Source organism: Chelonoidis abingdonii, chromosome 9 (genome assembly GCF_003597395.2).
Source record: "Chelonoidis abingdonii isolate Lonesome George chromosome 9, CheloAbing_2.0, whole genome shotgun sequence".
NCBI classification, from domain to species: Eukaryota; Metazoa; Chordata; order Testudines; family Testudinidae; genus Chelonoidis; species Chelonoidis abingdonii.
Window position 1 is genome coordinate 86,862,284 of NC_133777.1, and position 20,004 is coordinate 86,882,287.

Below are 20,004 nucleotides of genomic sequence, written 5' to 3' on the forward strand. Positions count from 1 at the left end.
CACAACCCCAGGGCCCCTGGGTTGGGACCTGGAGTAGAGGGCGGGCCCAGGTCCCTCCCTCTCCACTCCCCTCCTCCAAGGACAGTAGGGGAGTGATTAAGAACTGGTTCAGAGGCAAGCAATAGCGCCCTGAACCTACCCCAGAGAAGAGAAAGCGCGAGACCCAGCAGAACAGTACCGGCAATTTGCCACAGATTATATTTAATTAAAAGAACATTAACGTTAAAGTTGAAAAGTCAAGCAATCAAAACTAAAAATTATCATAATTAAGGTTGCCAATACAACCTTAATTTGGCCTCCTTGTGCATATGCATTATGATGCAGCCTTTGACTTCATGATCACATATTTTTTTTTTTTTCCACGGGACCTCTGCCTTATTCTGTGCACAGGATGGACAGTGACTCAGGGTTCTGTAGGAAAAGAGAGATTCTTCTGTAGGACCCTGGTTCATTTGTTCCAAAAGATGGAAAGCGTGTAGTGAATGAGACAGGGAGCTGCAGGAAGAGAAAGAATGGTCTCTTGGTTAAGGCAGTTGAATGCCATGCTGAAAAACTGGTCCTGCTAGTGAAGGCAGGGGGCTGGACTCGATGACCTTTCGGGGTCCCTTCCAGTTCTATGAGATAGGTCTGTAATATGGAGATATACCTAACTGGATTATATCCCTGCCTCTAACACACAGTTCCTTTGTGATGCTGGGGCAAGTCACTTAAACCAAACTTTTGACAGGTGGATGCCAGCATGTATTCCTCATTTATTGGCTGCCCTAACTGAGAGACTGGGGGTCTGATTTGCAAAAGTGCTGAGCACTCACAACTGTAAGTGAAATCAGTGGGAACTGTACTGTGAGCCTATAAAGTGCTCAGTATTCTGAAAAAATCTGATTCTACAGGGTTCTCAGGTTGGGCACCCAAATGTAGTGGGCAGTTGACAATTTGGGGCTTAATCTCTCTGGCTATGTCTACTCTGCAGCTGGGAGCGAGGCTCCCAACCCATGTAGACAGCCTTGTACTAGCATGAGCCCTGCTAGCACTAAAAATAGCTGTGTGGACATCGTGACACTGGCAGACGCTTGGTCTAGCCTTTGAACTCAAACCCATCCTACTCCCTGAGTCTAAGCTCAGGTGGTTGGTCTGACCCTCCCCCGCTGCTGCAATGTTTGCACAGTTATTTTTAGCATTCTTGTGTGAGCCCTGGTAGCTCAAGTCTCTTTACCTGGGCTTAGCAGCTGTGTTCCCTCTAAGCTGTGTGGTTGCATGGCTGCCCAGGAGTGAATCAAGTGCCACACACCTGATTAGCAGAGCTGAGTACTGTGGCATGTGTTAAGGTGCCACTCCCCTTACTACTCTGGAGCCGCATTCTGAGCACTGAATGAGACAAAGGTCCTGTGGAAAATATAGCATGTGATCATGTAATTAAAGTTTGAATCATAATCAGTCAAATGAAGTTTGTACAGGTAGCTTTCATTTTGTCATTTCCTAACTTTTAAGTGCTTGACTTTGCAATATTAGCATTCTCTTAATATCAGTTTTTAATGTAAAATATATCTAATTTTATAATATAGAAAATAAAATTATAGAGACCAACGAATAACCGATTCATTGAGAAATTTGGAGAAGCAGAGATCATGCAAAACACATGCTACCAACAAGCTGCCTGCTTACTTCTCTTGCTTCCTATCCCTGATCTGATGATTGTATAGATTATAAGTAGGAATATTATCTCCTGAATTGTCTGTAAAGAATTTGGCAGGCTTTCGGCACTAGATAATAACAAGCGGAAGTTAGGGAGATAAGTAAGCGGCTCGTCTTCATAGCTGGGGAAGAGGTAGGGGGCATGATTCTTGTTGGGTTGTGCCTGCTTTGGGTAGTTTGGAGTCAGAAACTGACCTTGCCTTTTTCTGTTCTCCCTGGGGAAGGGGATGGTAGATTTATCTGCCTTTGGTGACTTGAGGAGGAGAGTTTCATACAGCTTATCTCAAAATCCATCACTGACTTTATCTAGGCAGGAATTTGGTTTATGAGACTAAGACCTATGTTGCGATCAGCAGTGGTTCCATATAAACGTAAACTTTTGAAATGGATGCTGATAATTGCACAAATTACTAAGGCAAATGAGGGCCCTGAAAGGGTTAAAAATCTCTCAGGAACTGATCTGGGGTTGAATCATTTCCTTTTGCTGAGTCAGTGTGAAATAATGAGCTCCTTTTAGTGTGCTGGGAGTTTGTGCCAGGCTGGGCTGGTAACTGCAGTTGGGGTGAAATGGCCTTTTTTGGGCATTAACTCAGCTTCAGGGCCCCTCCCAACTGCCCTTGAAGTAATTTTAGAAATTGAGATATTAGACTACAGTATAGAAGGAAAACAGTGAAAATCTTTAACCTGACTAGTACTAGCTAGTAAATGTGTATATCTTGGACTGACTGTATGATTGCCACAAGTAACAGTCACTTAGTTTCTCCTTGGATGGTGGGCTACTGTATGCATAGCTGACATTTTCCAGGCAACAGTACATGTGGAAGTTTTTAGAGAAGTCAAAAGCAAGGTCTGTTTTCATAGAGAAGAAAGAGAAATAGTTTCCTTACTATTCACTGCATGTGGCTGAAGCCCTGCAATGCTAAATGTGTGAGTTTTTTTCCAAAGCCATCGTAGTCCTCTGGACATGCTGTGGATTGAATTTTACTATCAGAGATTGGAGTGTGCAAAGTTGTTACCTTTATCAAAGTGGACTAGAAGAGTCCTCTTCCCCGCTCCACCAGGGTAGTTTCTCTCCTTATGCCATTCTCCTGGGATCAGGTTGACTTTTAGCTGAAAGCTGCCTGTTTTGGACATGTTGCTTTCTTGAGTGAAAGGGACAGATTTCCAGGTCATTGTATGACCTGTCTCAAAGCTACAGAATTAAACTATATTAATAGGGCAAATTCAGAGGATGTTAGGAAATGCCTCTTTTGGAACTGACCCTCAAACCCCCTGTTTCACGCTGTAGAGAGTGGCTCTTTATGCTGTATGGCTGTGGTGGACTTCGTGCTAGAGTTGAGCGTTTCCTGTATTCTGTACAGTGAGGGCTGAGGGACGGCTTTCAGTTTTTAGTAATTAGCAACAGGAAGCAAATAGTGGGTGGGGAGAGACTATACTTGGCAGCTGCAAGGTCATTTGTTCTTCATGCATATGTTTTGGGTCTTCGTTAAACTTCTACCCCTTTTCCCTCATCTCAGGCTCCTGCACCTAAACACAGCTGACTAGTTTTGTTCAGAGTCCAACCAGAACAGTTTAGTGTGTGTGATGAAGGCCCTATATATGATGGCTTGTTAAACAGGGTTCCCACACTTAGTTTAAAGTCTGTTTAAATGCACTTCCAGCCAAAGACCATTCTAATTCATTTTGGCTTCACAATGTGGATGAGGAGAAACCAAGTTTGAATCCTGTTTAAGAACTCTTTTTACATGTTTTGTAGCCTCTTTGTAAATAGGCTAGAGCAGGGGTGGGCAAACTATGGCTCAGGGGCCGTATCCGGCCCTTCAGACGTTTTAATCTGGTCCTCAAGCTCCCACTCGTGAGTGGAGTTGAGGGCTTGCCCTGTTCTGGTGCTCCAGCCAGGGAGCAGGGTCAGGGGCTTGCTTCACTCCTCACGTGCCATGGCTCCACACTGCTCCCAGAAGCAGTGGCATGTCCCCCCTCTGGCTCCTATGCATTGGGGTAACCAGGGGGCTCCGTGCACTGCTCCTGCCCCAAGCGCCATCCCAGCAGCTCCCATTGGCTGGGAACCATGGCCAGTGGGAGCTGCAGGGGTGGTGCCTGCGGATGGGCAGTGTGCAGACCTGCCTAGCCGCGCCTCTGAGTAGGAGCTGGAGGGGGGATATGCCGCTGCTTCCGGAAGCTGCTTGAGGTAAGCGACACCTGGAGCCTACACTCCTGACCACCTTCCACGCCCCTGCCCCAGCCCTAATCCTCCTCCCACTCTCCTAACTGCTTGGTCCCAGCCCGGAGCACCCTCTTGCACCCCCAACCCCGCACCCCCAGCCGGAGCCCTCATCTGCCTGCCTGCACCCTAACCCCCTCTCCCAGCCCAGAGCCCCCTCCCGCACCCTGATCTCCTAATTTCTGGCCTCACCCCAGAGCCCGCACCCCCAGCCAGAGTCCTCACCCCATCCCGCACCTTAACCCCCAATTTCGTGAGCATTCATGGCCTGCCATACAATTTCCATACCTAGATGTGGCCCTTGGGCCAAAAAGTTTGCCCATCCCGGGCTAGAGTCTGTTTCCCTAATAGTATGGGAAGAAATGTCCTCTAAGTGGCTTTAGGCTACTTAGTGCTAATTCAGTGGCCTATTGCTCTCATGTCCCTGATCTCTGCTTATTAAAGCTATGCACAGTATTAGAATCTATCAGTTGCTTCCCCTTCCTGAGCAAATTTATCTTTGGAAATGAGATGATGGGAGAATAGGAGAACCTGCTTGAGTTATGGCTTTAGCAGCCTCTGCTGGTCACAGGAACATATGAAGTTCTAATTCTTGTGCTGTAGTCTAATGCAGAGTATCTGGAGAGGAATGTGGCTTTTTTTTTGTCTGTGGCCGAAACTTAATGTGTCAACATTTGCTGTGTGCGCAGTTTACTTCACAAGGCACAATTATCTTAGATGCACAGCTGGAGATGAGCTTTTTTCCATTTTTCTTTAGGACACTCGGGATGAGACAGCTGTGCTGTGGCTGGATGAAATTCAGGATGGAATTCATCGATCCAACAGGGACACAGAGGAGGCACAGAAATGTAAGTTTCATATTAAGTGTTTCTATTAATCTTCATCATCAGACATCCTCAGACTTTCTAGAAGATGGTTCAGACATAGAACTTTCACTGTGTATATGTGAGAGAGAATGTGGAGTGCTGTGTTTCAGGTGGAGTCCATGTGCATAAGGCAATATGCAAGGTGAGGCCAGACTGTTAACTTATTTTAATGATGTTATTTTTCCACATTATTATGTCACCTTCCGAATACATACAAGCATCCAATTTGATATTTTTTTACCACTGCAGCACATTGGGCAAGTGTCTTTACCAAACTGCACACAATAATACCTACATCTTTTTCCTGAAGTTGCAATCAGTTGGTTACTCATCTGTGTATTTGTGCATGCACGCACAATTTAAATGATTTCATCCAGTTCATATTACATTGTATTTGTCTATGGTAAATATAATCTGCCATTGTTTTGCCCCGTCATTCAGTTTTATTAGATGCTTCTGGAGTTCCTCAAATTTGCACTGATTTTTACTAACCTAAATAATTTTGTACATCAGCATTTTTCACTTGTGCTGTTCACTGCAGCTTTCAGATACCCTAACAATATCGTGAACAGTAGGCCTAGCACTGGTTCATGGGCACCTCACTATTCACTTCCTTTCTGTCTCTAGAAACCATGGTTGATTCCTGCTCTTTGCTCCCTAACTCTTTTTTTCAGTTCCTGACAGAATTTTTCCTCTTCCCTTGTGGTTTTAAGTTTCTTTGATGGCCTGTTGTTATAGACTTTATCAAAAGCTTTTTGAAATTCTTTTCACCAGTTTCCTTTATTTGCCATGTTAACTTTCTGAAACAAGTGGGAGCCCTGCTAACTTCCATACCTTTAAATTTTCAAGATTTTTTTCTTGCATTTTATGTATTATGATTTTTTTATATTCTCACATTCTCTGTAACATTTATCATGTGAACCCACTAGCATCTTTTGTATTGAGGATGAAGGTAGAGCAGCTGAGTGTTTTATTTTCTCCAGGCTCTTGCCCTCCCCTCCCCTGCTTTTAGTAGTCATCTTACATTTTTCTTGATATTCTTTTTTAACCCGTCATGTTTTATAAAATATATTCTTATTCTTGTCTACTTTAATTTCTGATATTATAGTATCACAGTAATGACATTAAATGATTCCAAAAATACATGGTCACCACATTTAGCCACATGCTTGAAGCAAGAGCTCTGAAAGCTCAAAGTTCTATGCCATTGATTCTAGAATGGAACATGGTGGATCTCCACTACAGTGACTCAATAGCTCTCTTCCTTTGTGCTTCTAACCATCTGTAAATGATTGCTGTTGGGGTTCGCCCCTCTCTGGGGAGTCTGGGAGCCAGGCCGCCTCACTACATGGCACAACAAACGACAGTTCCAAGCTCAGACCCTCAGGCAGGGGCTGAGCAAACAGTTCAGTATATTAAGCCCAGGCCCTGGGTCGGGGCAGGGCAACAAACAACAGTTCAGGGGCTCAGACCCTCAGGCAGGGGCTGAGCAAACAGTTCAGTATATTAAGCCCAGGCTCCTAGGCCTGAGCATCGGGGTGAGGGGGAGACTGCCACCCGTGAGTGGGGTGGTAGGGGGGATGCAGGCCCGCCACTCCTCTGCGTCTGAGCCCGGGGCCCTAACAGCGGCAGGCAGCCTGCTGCTGTGTCAGTGGGGATCCTGGCCACAACACACTGACATTGACTCTGGGTGTGCTGCAGCCAGACTAGGATCAGCTGCCCCCAGGCTACTTCCGACCTCCCCCTCTACCGGTACCTCTGTCTCGACAGTGTCTTCTGTAGTGTCCCACACCATGAGCTCCTCAGGATACTGAGCGAGGGGTAAACTGGGCAGCTCCTTGGGGTCTCTTTGTACAGGCTGGCCTAGGGGCTCTTACAGCACCTGATCAGCCTCCAGGCTCTGCAGTTATGGCCAGTCCTTGGGTCAGTCGCAGGCGGCAGGAGTCTCCCCAGCGGGAGCTAGGGCACCAGCGTCTGGCCTCTCCGGCGGCCAGGCAGCTTCTGAGCCGTGGGCTGGGCTTTTATACTTCCTGCCCTGTGCCTTGACCTCTGGGGGCCGGGCACAGCTCCTGCGGCTCCGCCCACTTTGGCATCTGTAAGGGCTCATCCTTCTCTGGGGCGGCTGGGAGCCAGGCTGCCTCACTACACCATCCTTCAGGGTTTGTAGTGCTTTAAACACAGGCCTACACTTTCTTTTGTCTCAAAGGTGAACATGCACTTCCACTTCCATGTGCATTTCCTCCTCTTTGTTTCCTTTTATGTCTTGTAGATGTTCAGAAAAGCAGCATCTTCAAATAGTGACCTAGCCAACACCAAGTTTAAGAATGTATTATGGACACATCCTAAAGTCCTTCAAATATGGTAATGGATTTGTATGCTAATCCATTGCCTTGCTAATGTTCTTATGATGTCCATATTTGGCCATAGACCTTTCTCTGCAAATTCCATGTGAAAAGGTCCCTAGAATTTTATCTGGAATGGATTGAAAGCCATTAAATTAATCTGACCCTTTGTTCCCATGGGTACCAACAGAAATCAACAAGGACAAGTGCAGAGTCCTGCACTTAGGATGGAAGAATCCCATGCACTGCTCCAGACTAGGGACCGAATGGCTAGGCAGCAGTTCTGCCAGAAAAGACAGGGGTAACGTGACGAAACTGGATATGAGTCAACCGGTGTGCCTTGTTGCCAGAAGGCTAACGCATTTTGGGCTGTATAAGTAGGGGCGTGCCAGCAGATCGAGGGACGTGATCATTCCCTCTATTCGACATTGATGAGCCTCATCTGGAGTACTGTGTCCAGTTTTGGGCCCACACTACAAGAAGATATGGAAAATGGGAAAGAGTCCAGCAAGGACAACAAAAATGATTAGGGGCTGGAGCCACTGACTTATGAGGAGAGCTGGGGAACAGGGATGTGTTGTCTGAGAAGAGAAGAATGAGGGATTGATAGCTGCTTCAACTACCTGAAAGGGACTCTAAGAGGATGGATCTAGACCGTCTCAGTGATAGCAGATGACAGAACAAGCAGTAATGGTCTCAAGTTGCAGTGGGGGAGGTTTAGGTTGGACATTAGGAAAAGCTTTTCACTAGGGGGCTGGTGAAGCACTGGAATGGTGCTCCCTAGGAGGTGGTGGGAATCTCCTTCCTTAGAGTTTCGAGTTCAGGCTGACAAAGCCCTGGCTGGGATGATTTAGTTGGGGATTGGTCCTGCTTTGAGCAGGGGGTTGGACTAGATGACCTCCTGAGGTCCCTTCCAACCCTGATGTTCTGTGATTCTAATAGGTTGTGCTGCCTCCATGAAAACATGTCTAAATGAACAGTTTGCCATGGCAGCTATTTGAAGGCCTTGTCAAGGAACATCCAGTCTGAGAAGAGATGGTTTCTGCTGCCAACTTCCAATCAGTTTCTGTCAAACTGTAGATCTGTAGGGTATCTACAAGGAATCCTTTGTACACCTTTTACAAAGCGTTGCTGCTTGAACTTGGCCTGTTTTGGGCAAGGAGTGATTCATGTAGGGCTTTCTGTACACTAAATATTGACCCATCCTCCTCAGTCTTCACTTGCAATCTCATCTCCAGTGGTGGTATTCACAGATTGTGACCTCTCCTGGTGAACTGAGAGAGAGAAGGCTAGGATGCTGGGTGAAGTAGTGATTGCTCCAAGTGGAAAGGGCAGGGTGGAGTGGAAGTAAAACATCTGACAATGGTGATGTGCTTTGTTGAAGACACTTGATTCCTAAAGATGTGCACCTAATGTTCCTTTTCTGCCACCCTCAGAGAAACATTCAAAGTTGCTTTTTTATTAATCTGTTCTGAGTTTGGTATGGACCACTGAGCCCCTGCATGCCAAGGTAACCCTCTCTTTTGTGTATTATCTTAGTTTCATTAGGAATTCTGGCCATTAATGAAGCAGTGGTCCATGGTGATGTGGGCCAGACCCTCAGTGCCCTGCGCTCGCCTGATGTTGGGCTGTATGGAGTCACTCCAGAGTGTGATGAGACATACCAGCATGACCTGGCAGAAGCCAAGAGAGAGAAAATGGCAGCAGGTGAATGTGGGGGTTGTACAACTGAATTTTAAATGGTAAACTGGCGAGGAGAAAATAGATGAATCCATGATGGTGGAATGGAAAGCAGAGGCCAGGGAAGAAATTTGTCTGGAAAGGAGTCTAGGGCTGTGTGGTGGGGATGGGGGATGACTTTAACATTTAGAAAATATACTTTTACTTAAATGTTTGGTAGAATATTCTCTTTTTCAGGAGCATGTTATGGTAGGTAGCTCAGTAAGGTCTTGGGGGAATGTGACATCTGCTTTTCTAGCTGCAGTGAACATATAGTTGAAAGTAGTTGTACTGATGATTGCTTAATTAACGTTATCTGTGTGCTGGGAGGCTATGCTTCCCCTTCAATTCTTGTACTTCAATTTCTGCTCATAGGGGACAATGACAGTGAGTGGATGAAGCACTGGGTGAAAGGAGGCTATTATTATTACCATAACCTGCGAACCAGAGAGGGACGTTGGGATGAACCCTCAGGATTTGTGCAGAATAATACCCAGCTCTCCCGGGAGGAGATACAGGTAGTAGAATAACATGTGCTTATTGTCTCCCTGAAAAGAGCAAATTCTTTATAGTTGCTCACCTGAGTAATTCTCCCCAGTATTATCCTAAGAGTTAAAGCTTAAGTCCAAATAGAATTATTGGCTAGAAGATAATGCTGTTTAAAAATAACTAAAACAAATAATTTGCTGCCACATCTTCCTCTCATTTGTGCCTTTTTGAGTGTGCCTCCATGCCCTTTTGCTTTTGCCATTATGCTATACACATGCTTTGCACCCTTTCTACTGGGGAGTTGCAGATTTTTATAGACTATGTATTTCACCTTGGCTCCGTTTTTCAGGAAATTCCTTCTCTCAGAAGAAAATATATAGAGGAGCCACTTCAACAAATTCACCATAACTTTGAGCTCAGGCTCATGATCCAAATGTATATTGAGGGATAATTTTAGGATATTTTGTGCATGATATAGCAAGTTAACTTACCATCTTGATTTTGTCTCCACTGCCTCTTCCTCCATAACACTAATTCAGAGCTCTATCTCTGGAGTCACTGCTGCATACAACAGAGAGCAGCTCTGGCTTGCTAATGAGAACCTGATTACCAAGCTGCAGGCTTGCTGCCGTGGGTACCTTGTTCGCCAGGAATTCAACTCCAGAATGAATTTCTTGAAGAAGCAAGTCCCTGCAATCACTTGTATCCAGGTAGTGAAATCTTATGTCTCTGTCCATGGATGATGTCTTCTGTGTCCATACTACATATACTGTGATACTATTATTATTTATTTATGTGAATTATAGTAGTGCCTAGAAACCAGAGTCTCATTGTTTTGGGTGCTACAAACAGTACAAACATCTAATAGAAAGACAGCCCCTGCCCTGAAAAGTTTATGTTGCTTATCCATTTTCATGTGAAACTAGCAAAATCCTCCTCAGGCAGAGCTGCAGGGAGAGGAATGTATCAGAGAAGACGTTCTAGTGGTTTATTGTTTGGTCAGCCATTGATGTTTGTTTTGGGGACAGGAGTATTCCAGGTGCTTTGTGTTGAAGAATTTATCTCATGAACTGCTCAGTAATGTACACTGGGACTGTGCTATATCTGAAGTATATTAGAGCTGTTGAATCATCTCCATCTCTTGTGGGCCTTCTGTCCCTTCAGTGGGGATGCACTCTGACATAATTGTATCCTGGGACCTGCTTTCTGTCTCTGAAAGAATGTGCTTGTTCCATTTTTTATTAGCTTATTTCAAGCTGGTGATATCTGGAAAGTGACTTTCTTAGAAGTTGTGAGTGGACAAGTGGGGGAACTGCACCAGAAATAAAGGGAAGGTTTGTGAATACTGGGTGGCAACATCAGACCTACCAGCGTAGGGATAGCAGAAAGTCTGAGAGAGTAAATTGTACGCGTACATTTTATAAAATCCCAACGTGGACCTGATTGTCTCATGAAGATAACCCCTCTCACTGGAAAAGGGGAAAGAGTTGAGGGCAGGGAAGGTAGCCTGATTGGCAGGAGAAGAAGCTGGAGGAAGTCTTAGGGTATGTCTATACTAAAAAATAAAGTCAACCTATATTAGGTTGGCTTCATTGTTGATAAATTCAAAGTAATGCACATTGGAAAAAATAATCCCCACCATGCATATAAAATGATGGGGTCTAAATTGGCTGTTACCACTCAAGAAGGAGATCTTGGAGTCATTGTGGATAGTTCTCTGAAAACATCCACTCAATGTGCAGCAGCGGTCAACAAAGCAAATAGAATGTTGTGAATCATTAAGAACAGGGTAGATAATAAGACAGAAAATATCATATTGCCTCTATATAAACCCATGATCATAGAATATCAGGGTTGGAAGGGACCTCAGGAGGTCATCTAGTCCAACTGCCTGCTCAAAGCAGGACCAATCCCCCACTAAATCATCCCAGCCAGGGCTTTGTCAAACCTGACCTTAAAAACCTCTCAGGAAGAAGATTCCACCACCTCCCTAGGGAACCCATTCCAGTGCTTCACCACCCTCCTAGTGAAAAAGTTTTCTCTAATATCCAACCTAAACCTCCCCCACTGCAACTTGAGACCCTTACTCCAGGTTCTGTCATCAGGTACGAGCTGATGTAAGTAGCAGTGTATGTATAGACGCTTTGTTGCCCTAACTACACTGACATAAGCCCTAGCCTCTCATGGAAGTAGAGTTATTATGTTGGGGTAGTAGGCCACACATAGTCAGGACAAGGCTGTAGTGTACACACTGACATAATTAGGTCGATGTGAGCTGCCTTACATCAATCTATCTGTGTAGTATAGATCAGGCCTTAGAAACTGGCTTCGCCTACCTTGGTAGCTGGCCAAAACTGGAGACTCAGTAAGGAGATTGGGGAAGCAGAGAGCAGACACAAAGGCAGGAGATCTGCGAAAAACTGGGAGCTAGGGAAGACTGGTCAGGACTCTTATGTGGAGTGTTCTTTCTCCTATTCCTGTTGTTATCCTTCTGTCTGAAGCTGATACAACTTGCCCTCTTGTGCTATTTAATTGCAATGTAGATGTTTGAGCTCAGGCTGGACCCTCTGAGGTGGGAGGGTCCCAGGGCTCGACCTGCAGCCTGAGCCCAAATGTCTACACTGCAGTTAACATAGCCCCTCAGCCCAAGCTCTATGAGCCTGAGTATGCTGGCACAGGCCAGCTGCGGATGTCTAACTGCATTGTAGATGTACCCATAGTGCATCTAACATTTTTCATACTTATTAAAAAAAAAAACCCCACCAAATTATGAATCCTCAATTTTATACTTAAACAAAGGCAAACTTGGGAAGATGAATAGTATTAAGAGTATTAAGAATGGTAATGCTTTGCAAAGTAAATTTGTATATGTGTGCGTGTGTGCATTGTCTGGTTTCAGTCTCAGTGGCGTGGCTACAAGCAGCGGAAGGAATACCAAGGTCGCTTGGAGTACCTGCGAGCCCACAAAGACCAAGTAGTGAAGGTACAGTTTCCATGGAAGTGTGTCTACTCATAGTCGTAGAAATTAGAGATGGAAAAGAACTTTTAGGTCATATAGTCTATTCTCAGGAGCCAGGACAGAATCATTCGGTATCATGGATTATGTTCTGTTTCTAGTTCTTTGTACGGTGTGGTTTTAAAAGTCACCAGGGCTTCTTCCTCTTTTCCTGATAGAAAATTCCACTGCCTCACTGATCCCATGGTCAGAAAGATTTTTCTGATGTTCATTCTAAATCCTTCTCTAACTTTACCCCATTCTCCTAATTATATCCCCTCCTTGTGTATGATCCTAAATAATCCCTCTCCCTTCCTGGCATTGATATCCTTCAAATATTTATAGAATATTAGGATTTGCTTCTCTCCTTCCTCATCTGTAATTTAGCCAAAATTTACATATTTAACATCAATTCCTCCAGCTCTCTGATAATTTTTGTTGCATTTCTATAAATTCTTGCTAATTCCTCAATGTTTTTGTGGCAATAAGGTTGTTGTGGGACCCTGTAATGAGGAAAGAATTTCTCTCTGAGTGTCTCATTACTACTTCACAGATTCAGTCAATGACCAGGATGTATCAAGCCAGAAAGCGGTACAGAGATCGTCTGCAGTATTTCAGAGACCATGTAAGAGTCTCTCTGCTACACTAGTTTTAATATTTATTTTCTGTATTACACTATGAATGAAATGATGTTGGATTTTTTTTCCTCCTAGATAAATGACATTGTAAAAATCCAGGCCTTTATTCGTGCAAATAAAGCACGAGATGACTACAAAACTCTCAGTAAGTATTGCCAAGGGAATGAGGCTTAGAAACCTGAAGAGTCAGTATTTCCATGGCACAGTGCTAATGTAGTCTGTATCACTGTAGACCATTTAGAAGAGTAGTAGTATGGGAGGTATTTGGGGTGGTATTGGTAGGGGAGAGTGTAAGGTTGGGGAACACTGTGGGTGAGAAATTTTAAATCCAGACATTGCTGTAGCTACTGATGGATAGAACTACAGCTTCTCAATTAACCTGCATCACAAATTGGCCTAGATTTGATATTTGTGTGACTCTTTCATTTGTTGCTGGTTATGCTCATGTTTTGTCAAAAAATAAGTAATTCCAAATCTTGCTAGAAGCTGTTTATATCGTGTGGTGCTAAATTTGTCAGGTGATAAACAGATATTTCATATGCTGTTAAAATGTGTATTCATTGGTTTCTCTTGCTCTTTGCCTGATACTTCATTTCTTTTTAGTCAGTGCTGAAGACCCGCCTATGGCTGTAGTCCGGAAATTTGTCCACTTACTGGATCAGAGTGACCAAGATTTTCAGGAAGAGCTTGACCTAATGAAGCTGCGTGAGGAGGTTGTGACCCTAATTCGATCCAATCAGCAACTGGAAAATGACCTCAATCTGATGGACATCAAAATTGGACTGCTTGTGAAAAACAAAATCACATTGCAGGTATGAAGCACGCTAATAGGGAAAGCCAAAGTACAGAGTCAGGGATATAGACCAGATAGTGGAGGGAACCAGCCGCCCCCCGGCAAGCTCTTAACTGTTCTAGACAGCTCTACTAATTGAACAGTCAGTCCCACTGTGGGGAAGGAAGTGCATGTGAAACAGAGGGCCTCTGTGCGATGGTCAAGGCAAGTAGAAGTTGATGGGGATTCAGAAGGACAAGTGAGTGGTTGTAGCATGTCTGAAAGAAGGAAAGGAAAGAAAAGAAATGCTTCAGAGATAGCCAAGCAAGAAGAAAGAGATGATGCAGGGGGCCTTCTGAGGTGGCTACCTGAGAGAGAGGTTTGTTATAGAAGGTGGTGATTGTTGAAAGCAAAAATATTACTGCTGTGCCCCTTTGATGCCATAGTCTCTTAAATAATAATTAATGTGCCCAGCACAGTATAGAACAGAGACATAGTCACTGCCCCAGTAGTATACAGTCTAAATCAGGCAAAAATCACTTTGCTCTGTGGATCAGACACATGATAAGCCAAGGGAAGGTTGTACTGTAAATTGTGGCAAGTATCCTAGGAGGTTTGTTGTTGAAATGTTTCACAGAGAGGATAGAATTGTCTAGAGACAATTGAATGACTAGAACTCCTGAATTCTAATCTGGTTCTGGTTTGCTGAGGGGCTTTGGTAAACTTGCTTAATAGCTCAGTGGTTTGAGCGTTGGTCTGCTAAACCCATGGTTGTGAGTTCAATCCTTGAGGGGGCCATTTAGGGAACTGAGGTAAAAATCTTTCGGGGGATTGGTCCTGCTTTGAGCAGGGGGTTGGACTAGATGATCTCCTGAGGTCCCTTCCAACCCTGATATTCTATTATTCTGATTCTCTGTGCCTCAGTGTCCCCATCTCTAAAATGGTTATAACAGTAATACATACATACATTGCATACAATCCATGCAAGAAACCTCGATGCCAACTCTGCCCACATATCTGCACCAGCGACACCATCACAGGACCTAATCAGATCAGCCACACCATCACCGGTTCATTCACCTCACGTCCCCAATGTAATATATGCCAAGCAATGCCTTCTGCTTATACATCGGCCCAAACTGGACAGGGCCTATGGAAAAGGATAAATGGACACAAATCAGATATTAGGAAGGGCAATATACAAAAACCTGTAAGAACACTTCAAACCTCCCTGGTCACACTATAGCAGACCTTAGGTGGCCATCTGCAGCAAAAAAACTTCAGGACCAGCCTTCAAAAGAGAAACTGCTGAGCTTCAGTTCATCTGCAAATTTGACATTAGCAGCTCAGATTAAACAAAAGACTGTGAATGGCTCGCCAACTACAAACCAGTTTCTCCTCCCTTGGTTTTCACACCTCAACTGCTAGAACAGGGCCTCATCCTCCTGATTGAAATAACCTCATTATCTCTTGCTTGCTTGCATATATAATACCTGCCCTGGAAATTCCACTACATGCATCTGACGAAGTGGGTATTCACCCACGAAAGCTCATGCTCACAAAAAGTCTGTTAGTCTATAAGGTGCCACAGGATTCTTTGCTGCTTATACAGATCCAGACTAACATGGCTGCCCCTCTAATACTTGACATACATACATGCATTACACAAGTAAGAATGTTAGGGAATTCAGCCCCTTAACTCCGGCAAGTAAGCAAAATACTTGTATTTTAATTTAAAAAAAATGCACACATCTATCATCTTGGGCACTGTAATGGGTTGGGGACTCATCACCTGGCGCCTCCTGCTGGTGGCTCTGGGAATTAGCTCTGTCCAGTGGAGCGCCCCCTCCTGGTGGTGTCCCGTCCATCCTCTTGCCCTCTGTTGGCATCTCTGGACCCACTTTGCTCCCTGCTTGGCAGCGTCCTTTTCGAGCCCACTGCCCTCCGGCAGTGACCCTTAGTCCATCTGCAGCCCCTTCCGGGGGTCGGTGATCAGCCGTCCTACACCCCAGCCACCATGTCCAACCGCCCTCTGAGTCCAATCCCTCTTGTCAGGGATCTGGCGTAGTATAATAGCCGCTCCCTATGACCAATTGCTGGGTGTACTGAAAGGGGTGAAGGAGGCCCCCAGGCCCCCCCTCTACTCTGGGTCCCAGCCCAGGGACCCTCTAGTGGCAGCCTCACTGTCCTCCTTCTCTCCCCTCCTCTGTCTGTTTCCCTGGGCTGCTTCCCCTACGGCTCCTTGCACCCGCTAGGCCCTTCCTTTCAGGGCCTGCAGCCTGGCAGGCTACGGGCTAGAGCTCCCTAGCCCCCCCTAGCCTGGCCAGCACTGCACTGTCCGCGGTGCTAGTCTGCCACCCTTGGAGACTGACCTTCTCCTCTCTAAGGCCTGAGAAGACTGCCTGATGGTCTAGAAGAGCCTTTGCAGCAACAGTACAGCACGTGTCTTAATCCAGTGTCCCATCACCAGCCGTTGGGGATATTTTGCTACTAACAGTGACAGATTGGCTACATGCCATTGTAGGCAGTCTCATCATACTGCCCCTACATAAACTTAACAAGCTCAGGAGACTGCTAAATGACCTGACACATGGCAGCAGCTGCTGTTATACAAGCTCCTAAATCTTTCCAGCACTATCTGTGATGCTGGCCAAATATTTAACAGCTGACACTGTGTCAGTGTCTCATTGGGACAGGTTAATACTGAGGTGGTGGTTGCTTTGATGGTAATGGCTAGGGACTTAGTTTTGTCTGAATTAATAACCAGACCAATACATGCTGCACTGACAGTTGCCTTCTCAAGCTTATCTATCAACGATATTGAATTGTGGTGACAGAACAAAGCCTTGATGAACTCCCATCGAGATAGGAAACCATGCCATATATCTGCCATTGACTCTAACACAGCTTTCCATTCCATTATAGAGCTCTTCTATCCCTGTCTTCTAGGGACGTTGAGTCACCTCATTAGATTCCATAGACTTGTTCAATGCACTTGAATAAAAGGGCTGGTGTAGTCTATAACAAGTGCTGTGCATGGCATATTAAATTCAACCATCTACTGAAAAAGCTATCTCAAGATAAAGACCTGGTTGATAGTAGAATGACCAGTCTTAAAGCCACACTGAGTACCCCAGCCTTTGCCATGAAGTACATCGTTGATTGGAGATATGAATATTGGAAGCAAAGATTTTCCCTAGGAGTAACAGAATAATACCCAGGTAGTTGCTACATTCTACCTTATTGCCCTTTTTGAACAGATTGCCCCTTCTTCCAGTCATTGGGGATGAGAGTAGTATGCCAGATGGTCTAGAAGAGCCTTTGCAGCGACAGTACAGCACGTGTCTTCAGCAACTCCAGGGTAAAGTTAGAACCCATCATGTCTTCCCAGACTGCAGCTTATGGAGAAGGTGGCTCCTGTCCCTTCTCAAATGGAAGAGGGACTGCAGGTGACAGACAATTGAGGAGCATCTTGAAATGATCTTCCCATTGATACAACTGATACTACAGGCTCTGGTCAATGTTACTGTCCTGATTCTTACTAATCAAGATGGTGCCACCTTCTACTGCAAACACTGTAAAGTTAACTAGAGTATGCTGAGATGGTGCCTGGAGGCAGCCTGTTCTAAACTGACTGCCTAAGACAACCATCAGGGTTCCTTATCTTATTATACAATGACTTGATGGCATTCCAAAGTCAAAACCATTGAGCCTTTGCTTTTGCTCTCAACGACTTGTCTTTGAAGACTCAAATTGCAGCCTTGGGGTCCCCCCAACTCCAACTGCTAGGAGCATCTCCTCACTGATCCATGGATGAAATTTGGAGAGTTGAGGCCCCGGCACTGAGCTGGCAGTGGTCAGCACTGATGATTTGAAACAAAGCCATTCCTCATCAGATGACAGACAGAATGAGACTTCAGTCTCTAATGCTTAAGCAGTTCAGAAGAGAAAGCTGTGTGATAGCTTGGTTGTAATATGAGTCTTTTAATTAAATCAGACAAATTTAGGCTCATTAACTTGGCAGTCTTCTAAATCAGAGGTGCATTTTTATCAGCAGAAGTTGATTGTCAGTGTCCTGTTTAATACCTTTGCAAACTCATACATCTATGACTGTTGACCGATAACAGTTAATGAAAACACTGTCAATAACAGTCCTAATGAAAACATATGAGCAGTACCAGATCGGCTTATGACTGTTTGAGTGATGGAAGAGTCAATCACCTGTCATTGGCAATCGCTAATTCCAGTATTTGCTGTCCATTCCTGTTCTTCTGCCCAGTATCAAATTTCCTGAGAGTACTGGCCCAGGTGTCATTATCCTTTCCTACCTCTGCACTAAAATCACCCAGGATCATGACAACATCTCTTCTCAGAGTTTCATTAAGGATTGAGTGTAGTTACTGGGACAAATTGTCTGCAGTCGCATTGCTGGCCTTGGTGTTGATGGGACCATGCACTGTGATAATGGTAAGATTCCAGTAGCTGATACAGAAGAAGACTCTGATGGTCATTCATTAATCACCCGTCAGTCCTGCAATGCCCATCGGGCACTGGGTGAAAGTATTACAGCCACCTACTTCTGGAGCAACCCATCAAGGCAGCCTGAGAATAAAAACATATAGTCCTTGCTTTCATTTCATCAGTTCCTGGCCAGCGCACTTCAGATAAAGCTCAGATATCAATGTTCAGACTTTTCAACTGCTTGATGAGGAGAACGGCTTTAGCTGTTTCCAATTTTACTTTTTCCGCCAACAAAGAGGATACCAGAATGGCCCTTCTGCAAGTTTTTGTTGGTCCTTTTGGCTTCAGTGGAAGAGAAAAACACTTGGCTGCTTCAGCTGCAAGGACAATTAACCAGATTGTTGCAGTACTCAGCTTCAGTATAAACATCTTCACAATGTGAGCTTACCAACCCTGACCACCCAACTGCTCATCTCATCCCTTGTGCAAAGGAAAGCCTAGGAGAAGAGGCAACATGACCTAAAGGGTCAACATATTAGTGCTATGTTTAACTCATGGGGCAGCGCATTCCACAGTGGAAGGCTCATTGGTCAGAATTCTCTGCCTCCTATCCTTTTGTGATTAAATCAGGGGCTTGTTAGCTTGAATATTTTTGACTTATCTCATCTGGGATGGTAATGCATGAAGAGGGGTGATTTCTGGGGTAATAAAGATCCCCAACCTGTTTAAAGTTTTATTGGTTAAAGCCAACACCTCATATGGCACCCAAAAATAAATGGGAAGAGAGGGCAAATCAAAGCACAGATGTAATATGCTGTATGAGTGAGGTTCTTTGACAGACTATCTACAGCATTCTGCAATAGCAGAAGTTCTGAACAGTTTTAAGATGTAGCCCCCTGAGGAGAGCATGACAATAATCCAGTCTCAGAGTGACAGAGGTCTGGATCATTATGGCCAGGTCCTGCCTTGAAGGAGGTTGAAACCTTGGCCAAGTGTCAGTGATAGAAAGTGCCCTTGTCCACTCAGAACTATGCTGGGGGAATACCCTCCCTCATATTCTGGGGCACTGGGACCCAGGTGATATTTCGTCTCCTCACCCCTTCCGCCAATATTGCCTTGGTGGAAAACTGCAGAAAGGAGACAGCCGGAATCTCCAGCTGGAAATAATAGAAGCATCCAAACCATATCTCTGGACATTCCAAGAAATTTCTATAGTTTTGACTGGACTTTCTTTACCCTGTGCTGCTATTTAGAACATAAGAACGGGCATACTGGATCAGACCAAAGGTCCATCTATCTCAGTATCCTGTTTTCCGACCTTGGCCAATGCCAGGTGCCCCAGAAGGAATGAACAGAACAAATAATCATCAAGTGATCCATTCTCTGTCACTCATTCCCAGCTTGTGGCAAACAGAGGCTAGGGACACCATCTCTGCCCATCCTGGCTGATAGCCATTGATGGACCTATACTCCATGAATTTATCTAGTTCTTTTTTGAACCCAGTTATAGTTTTGGCCTTTACAACATTCTCTGGCAAAGAGTTCCACAGGTTGACTATGCGTGTTGTTAAGAAATACTTCCTTTTGTTTGTTTTAAACCTGCTGCTTATTAATTTTATGTAGTGACCCCTAGTTCTTGTATTATGAGAAGGAGTAAATAACACTTCCTTATTTACTTTCTCCACACCACTCATAATTTTGTAGCCCTCTCTCATATCCCCCCTTAGTTGTCTCTGTTCCAAGTTGAAAAGTCCCAGTCTTACTAATCTGTCCTCATATTTGCTCCAACTCTCTCCCTTCCCCTCCCTC

General features: G+C 44.7%; 1 protein-coding gene across 3 annotated transcripts in view; it reads left to right on the forward strand.

Moving 5' to 3' along the window:
- Positions 1–20,004, forward strand: part of LOC116818044 (ras GTPase-activating-like protein IQGAP1) — a 122,799-nt gene that overhangs the window by 79,924 nt on the left and 22,871 nt on the right. For all 3 annotated transcript variants that reach the window (XM_032768660.2, XM_032768658.2, XM_075069781.1), the window contains exons 16-23: positions 4,671–4,761; positions 8,661–8,828; positions 9,216–9,358; positions 9,869–10,039; positions 12,229–12,312; positions 12,878–12,949; positions 13,038–13,107; positions 13,566–13,774. In XM_032768660.2, the coding sequence (XP_032624551.1) occupies positions 4,671–4,761; positions 8,661–8,828; positions 9,216–9,358; positions 9,869–10,039; positions 12,229–12,312; positions 12,878–12,949; positions 13,038–13,107; positions 13,566–13,774 (1,008 nt within the window). The remainder of the gene's footprint in view (positions 1–4,670; positions 4,762–8,660; positions 8,829–9,215; positions 9,359–9,868; positions 10,040–12,228; positions 12,313–12,877; positions 12,950–13,037; positions 13,108–13,565; positions 13,775–20,004) is intronic.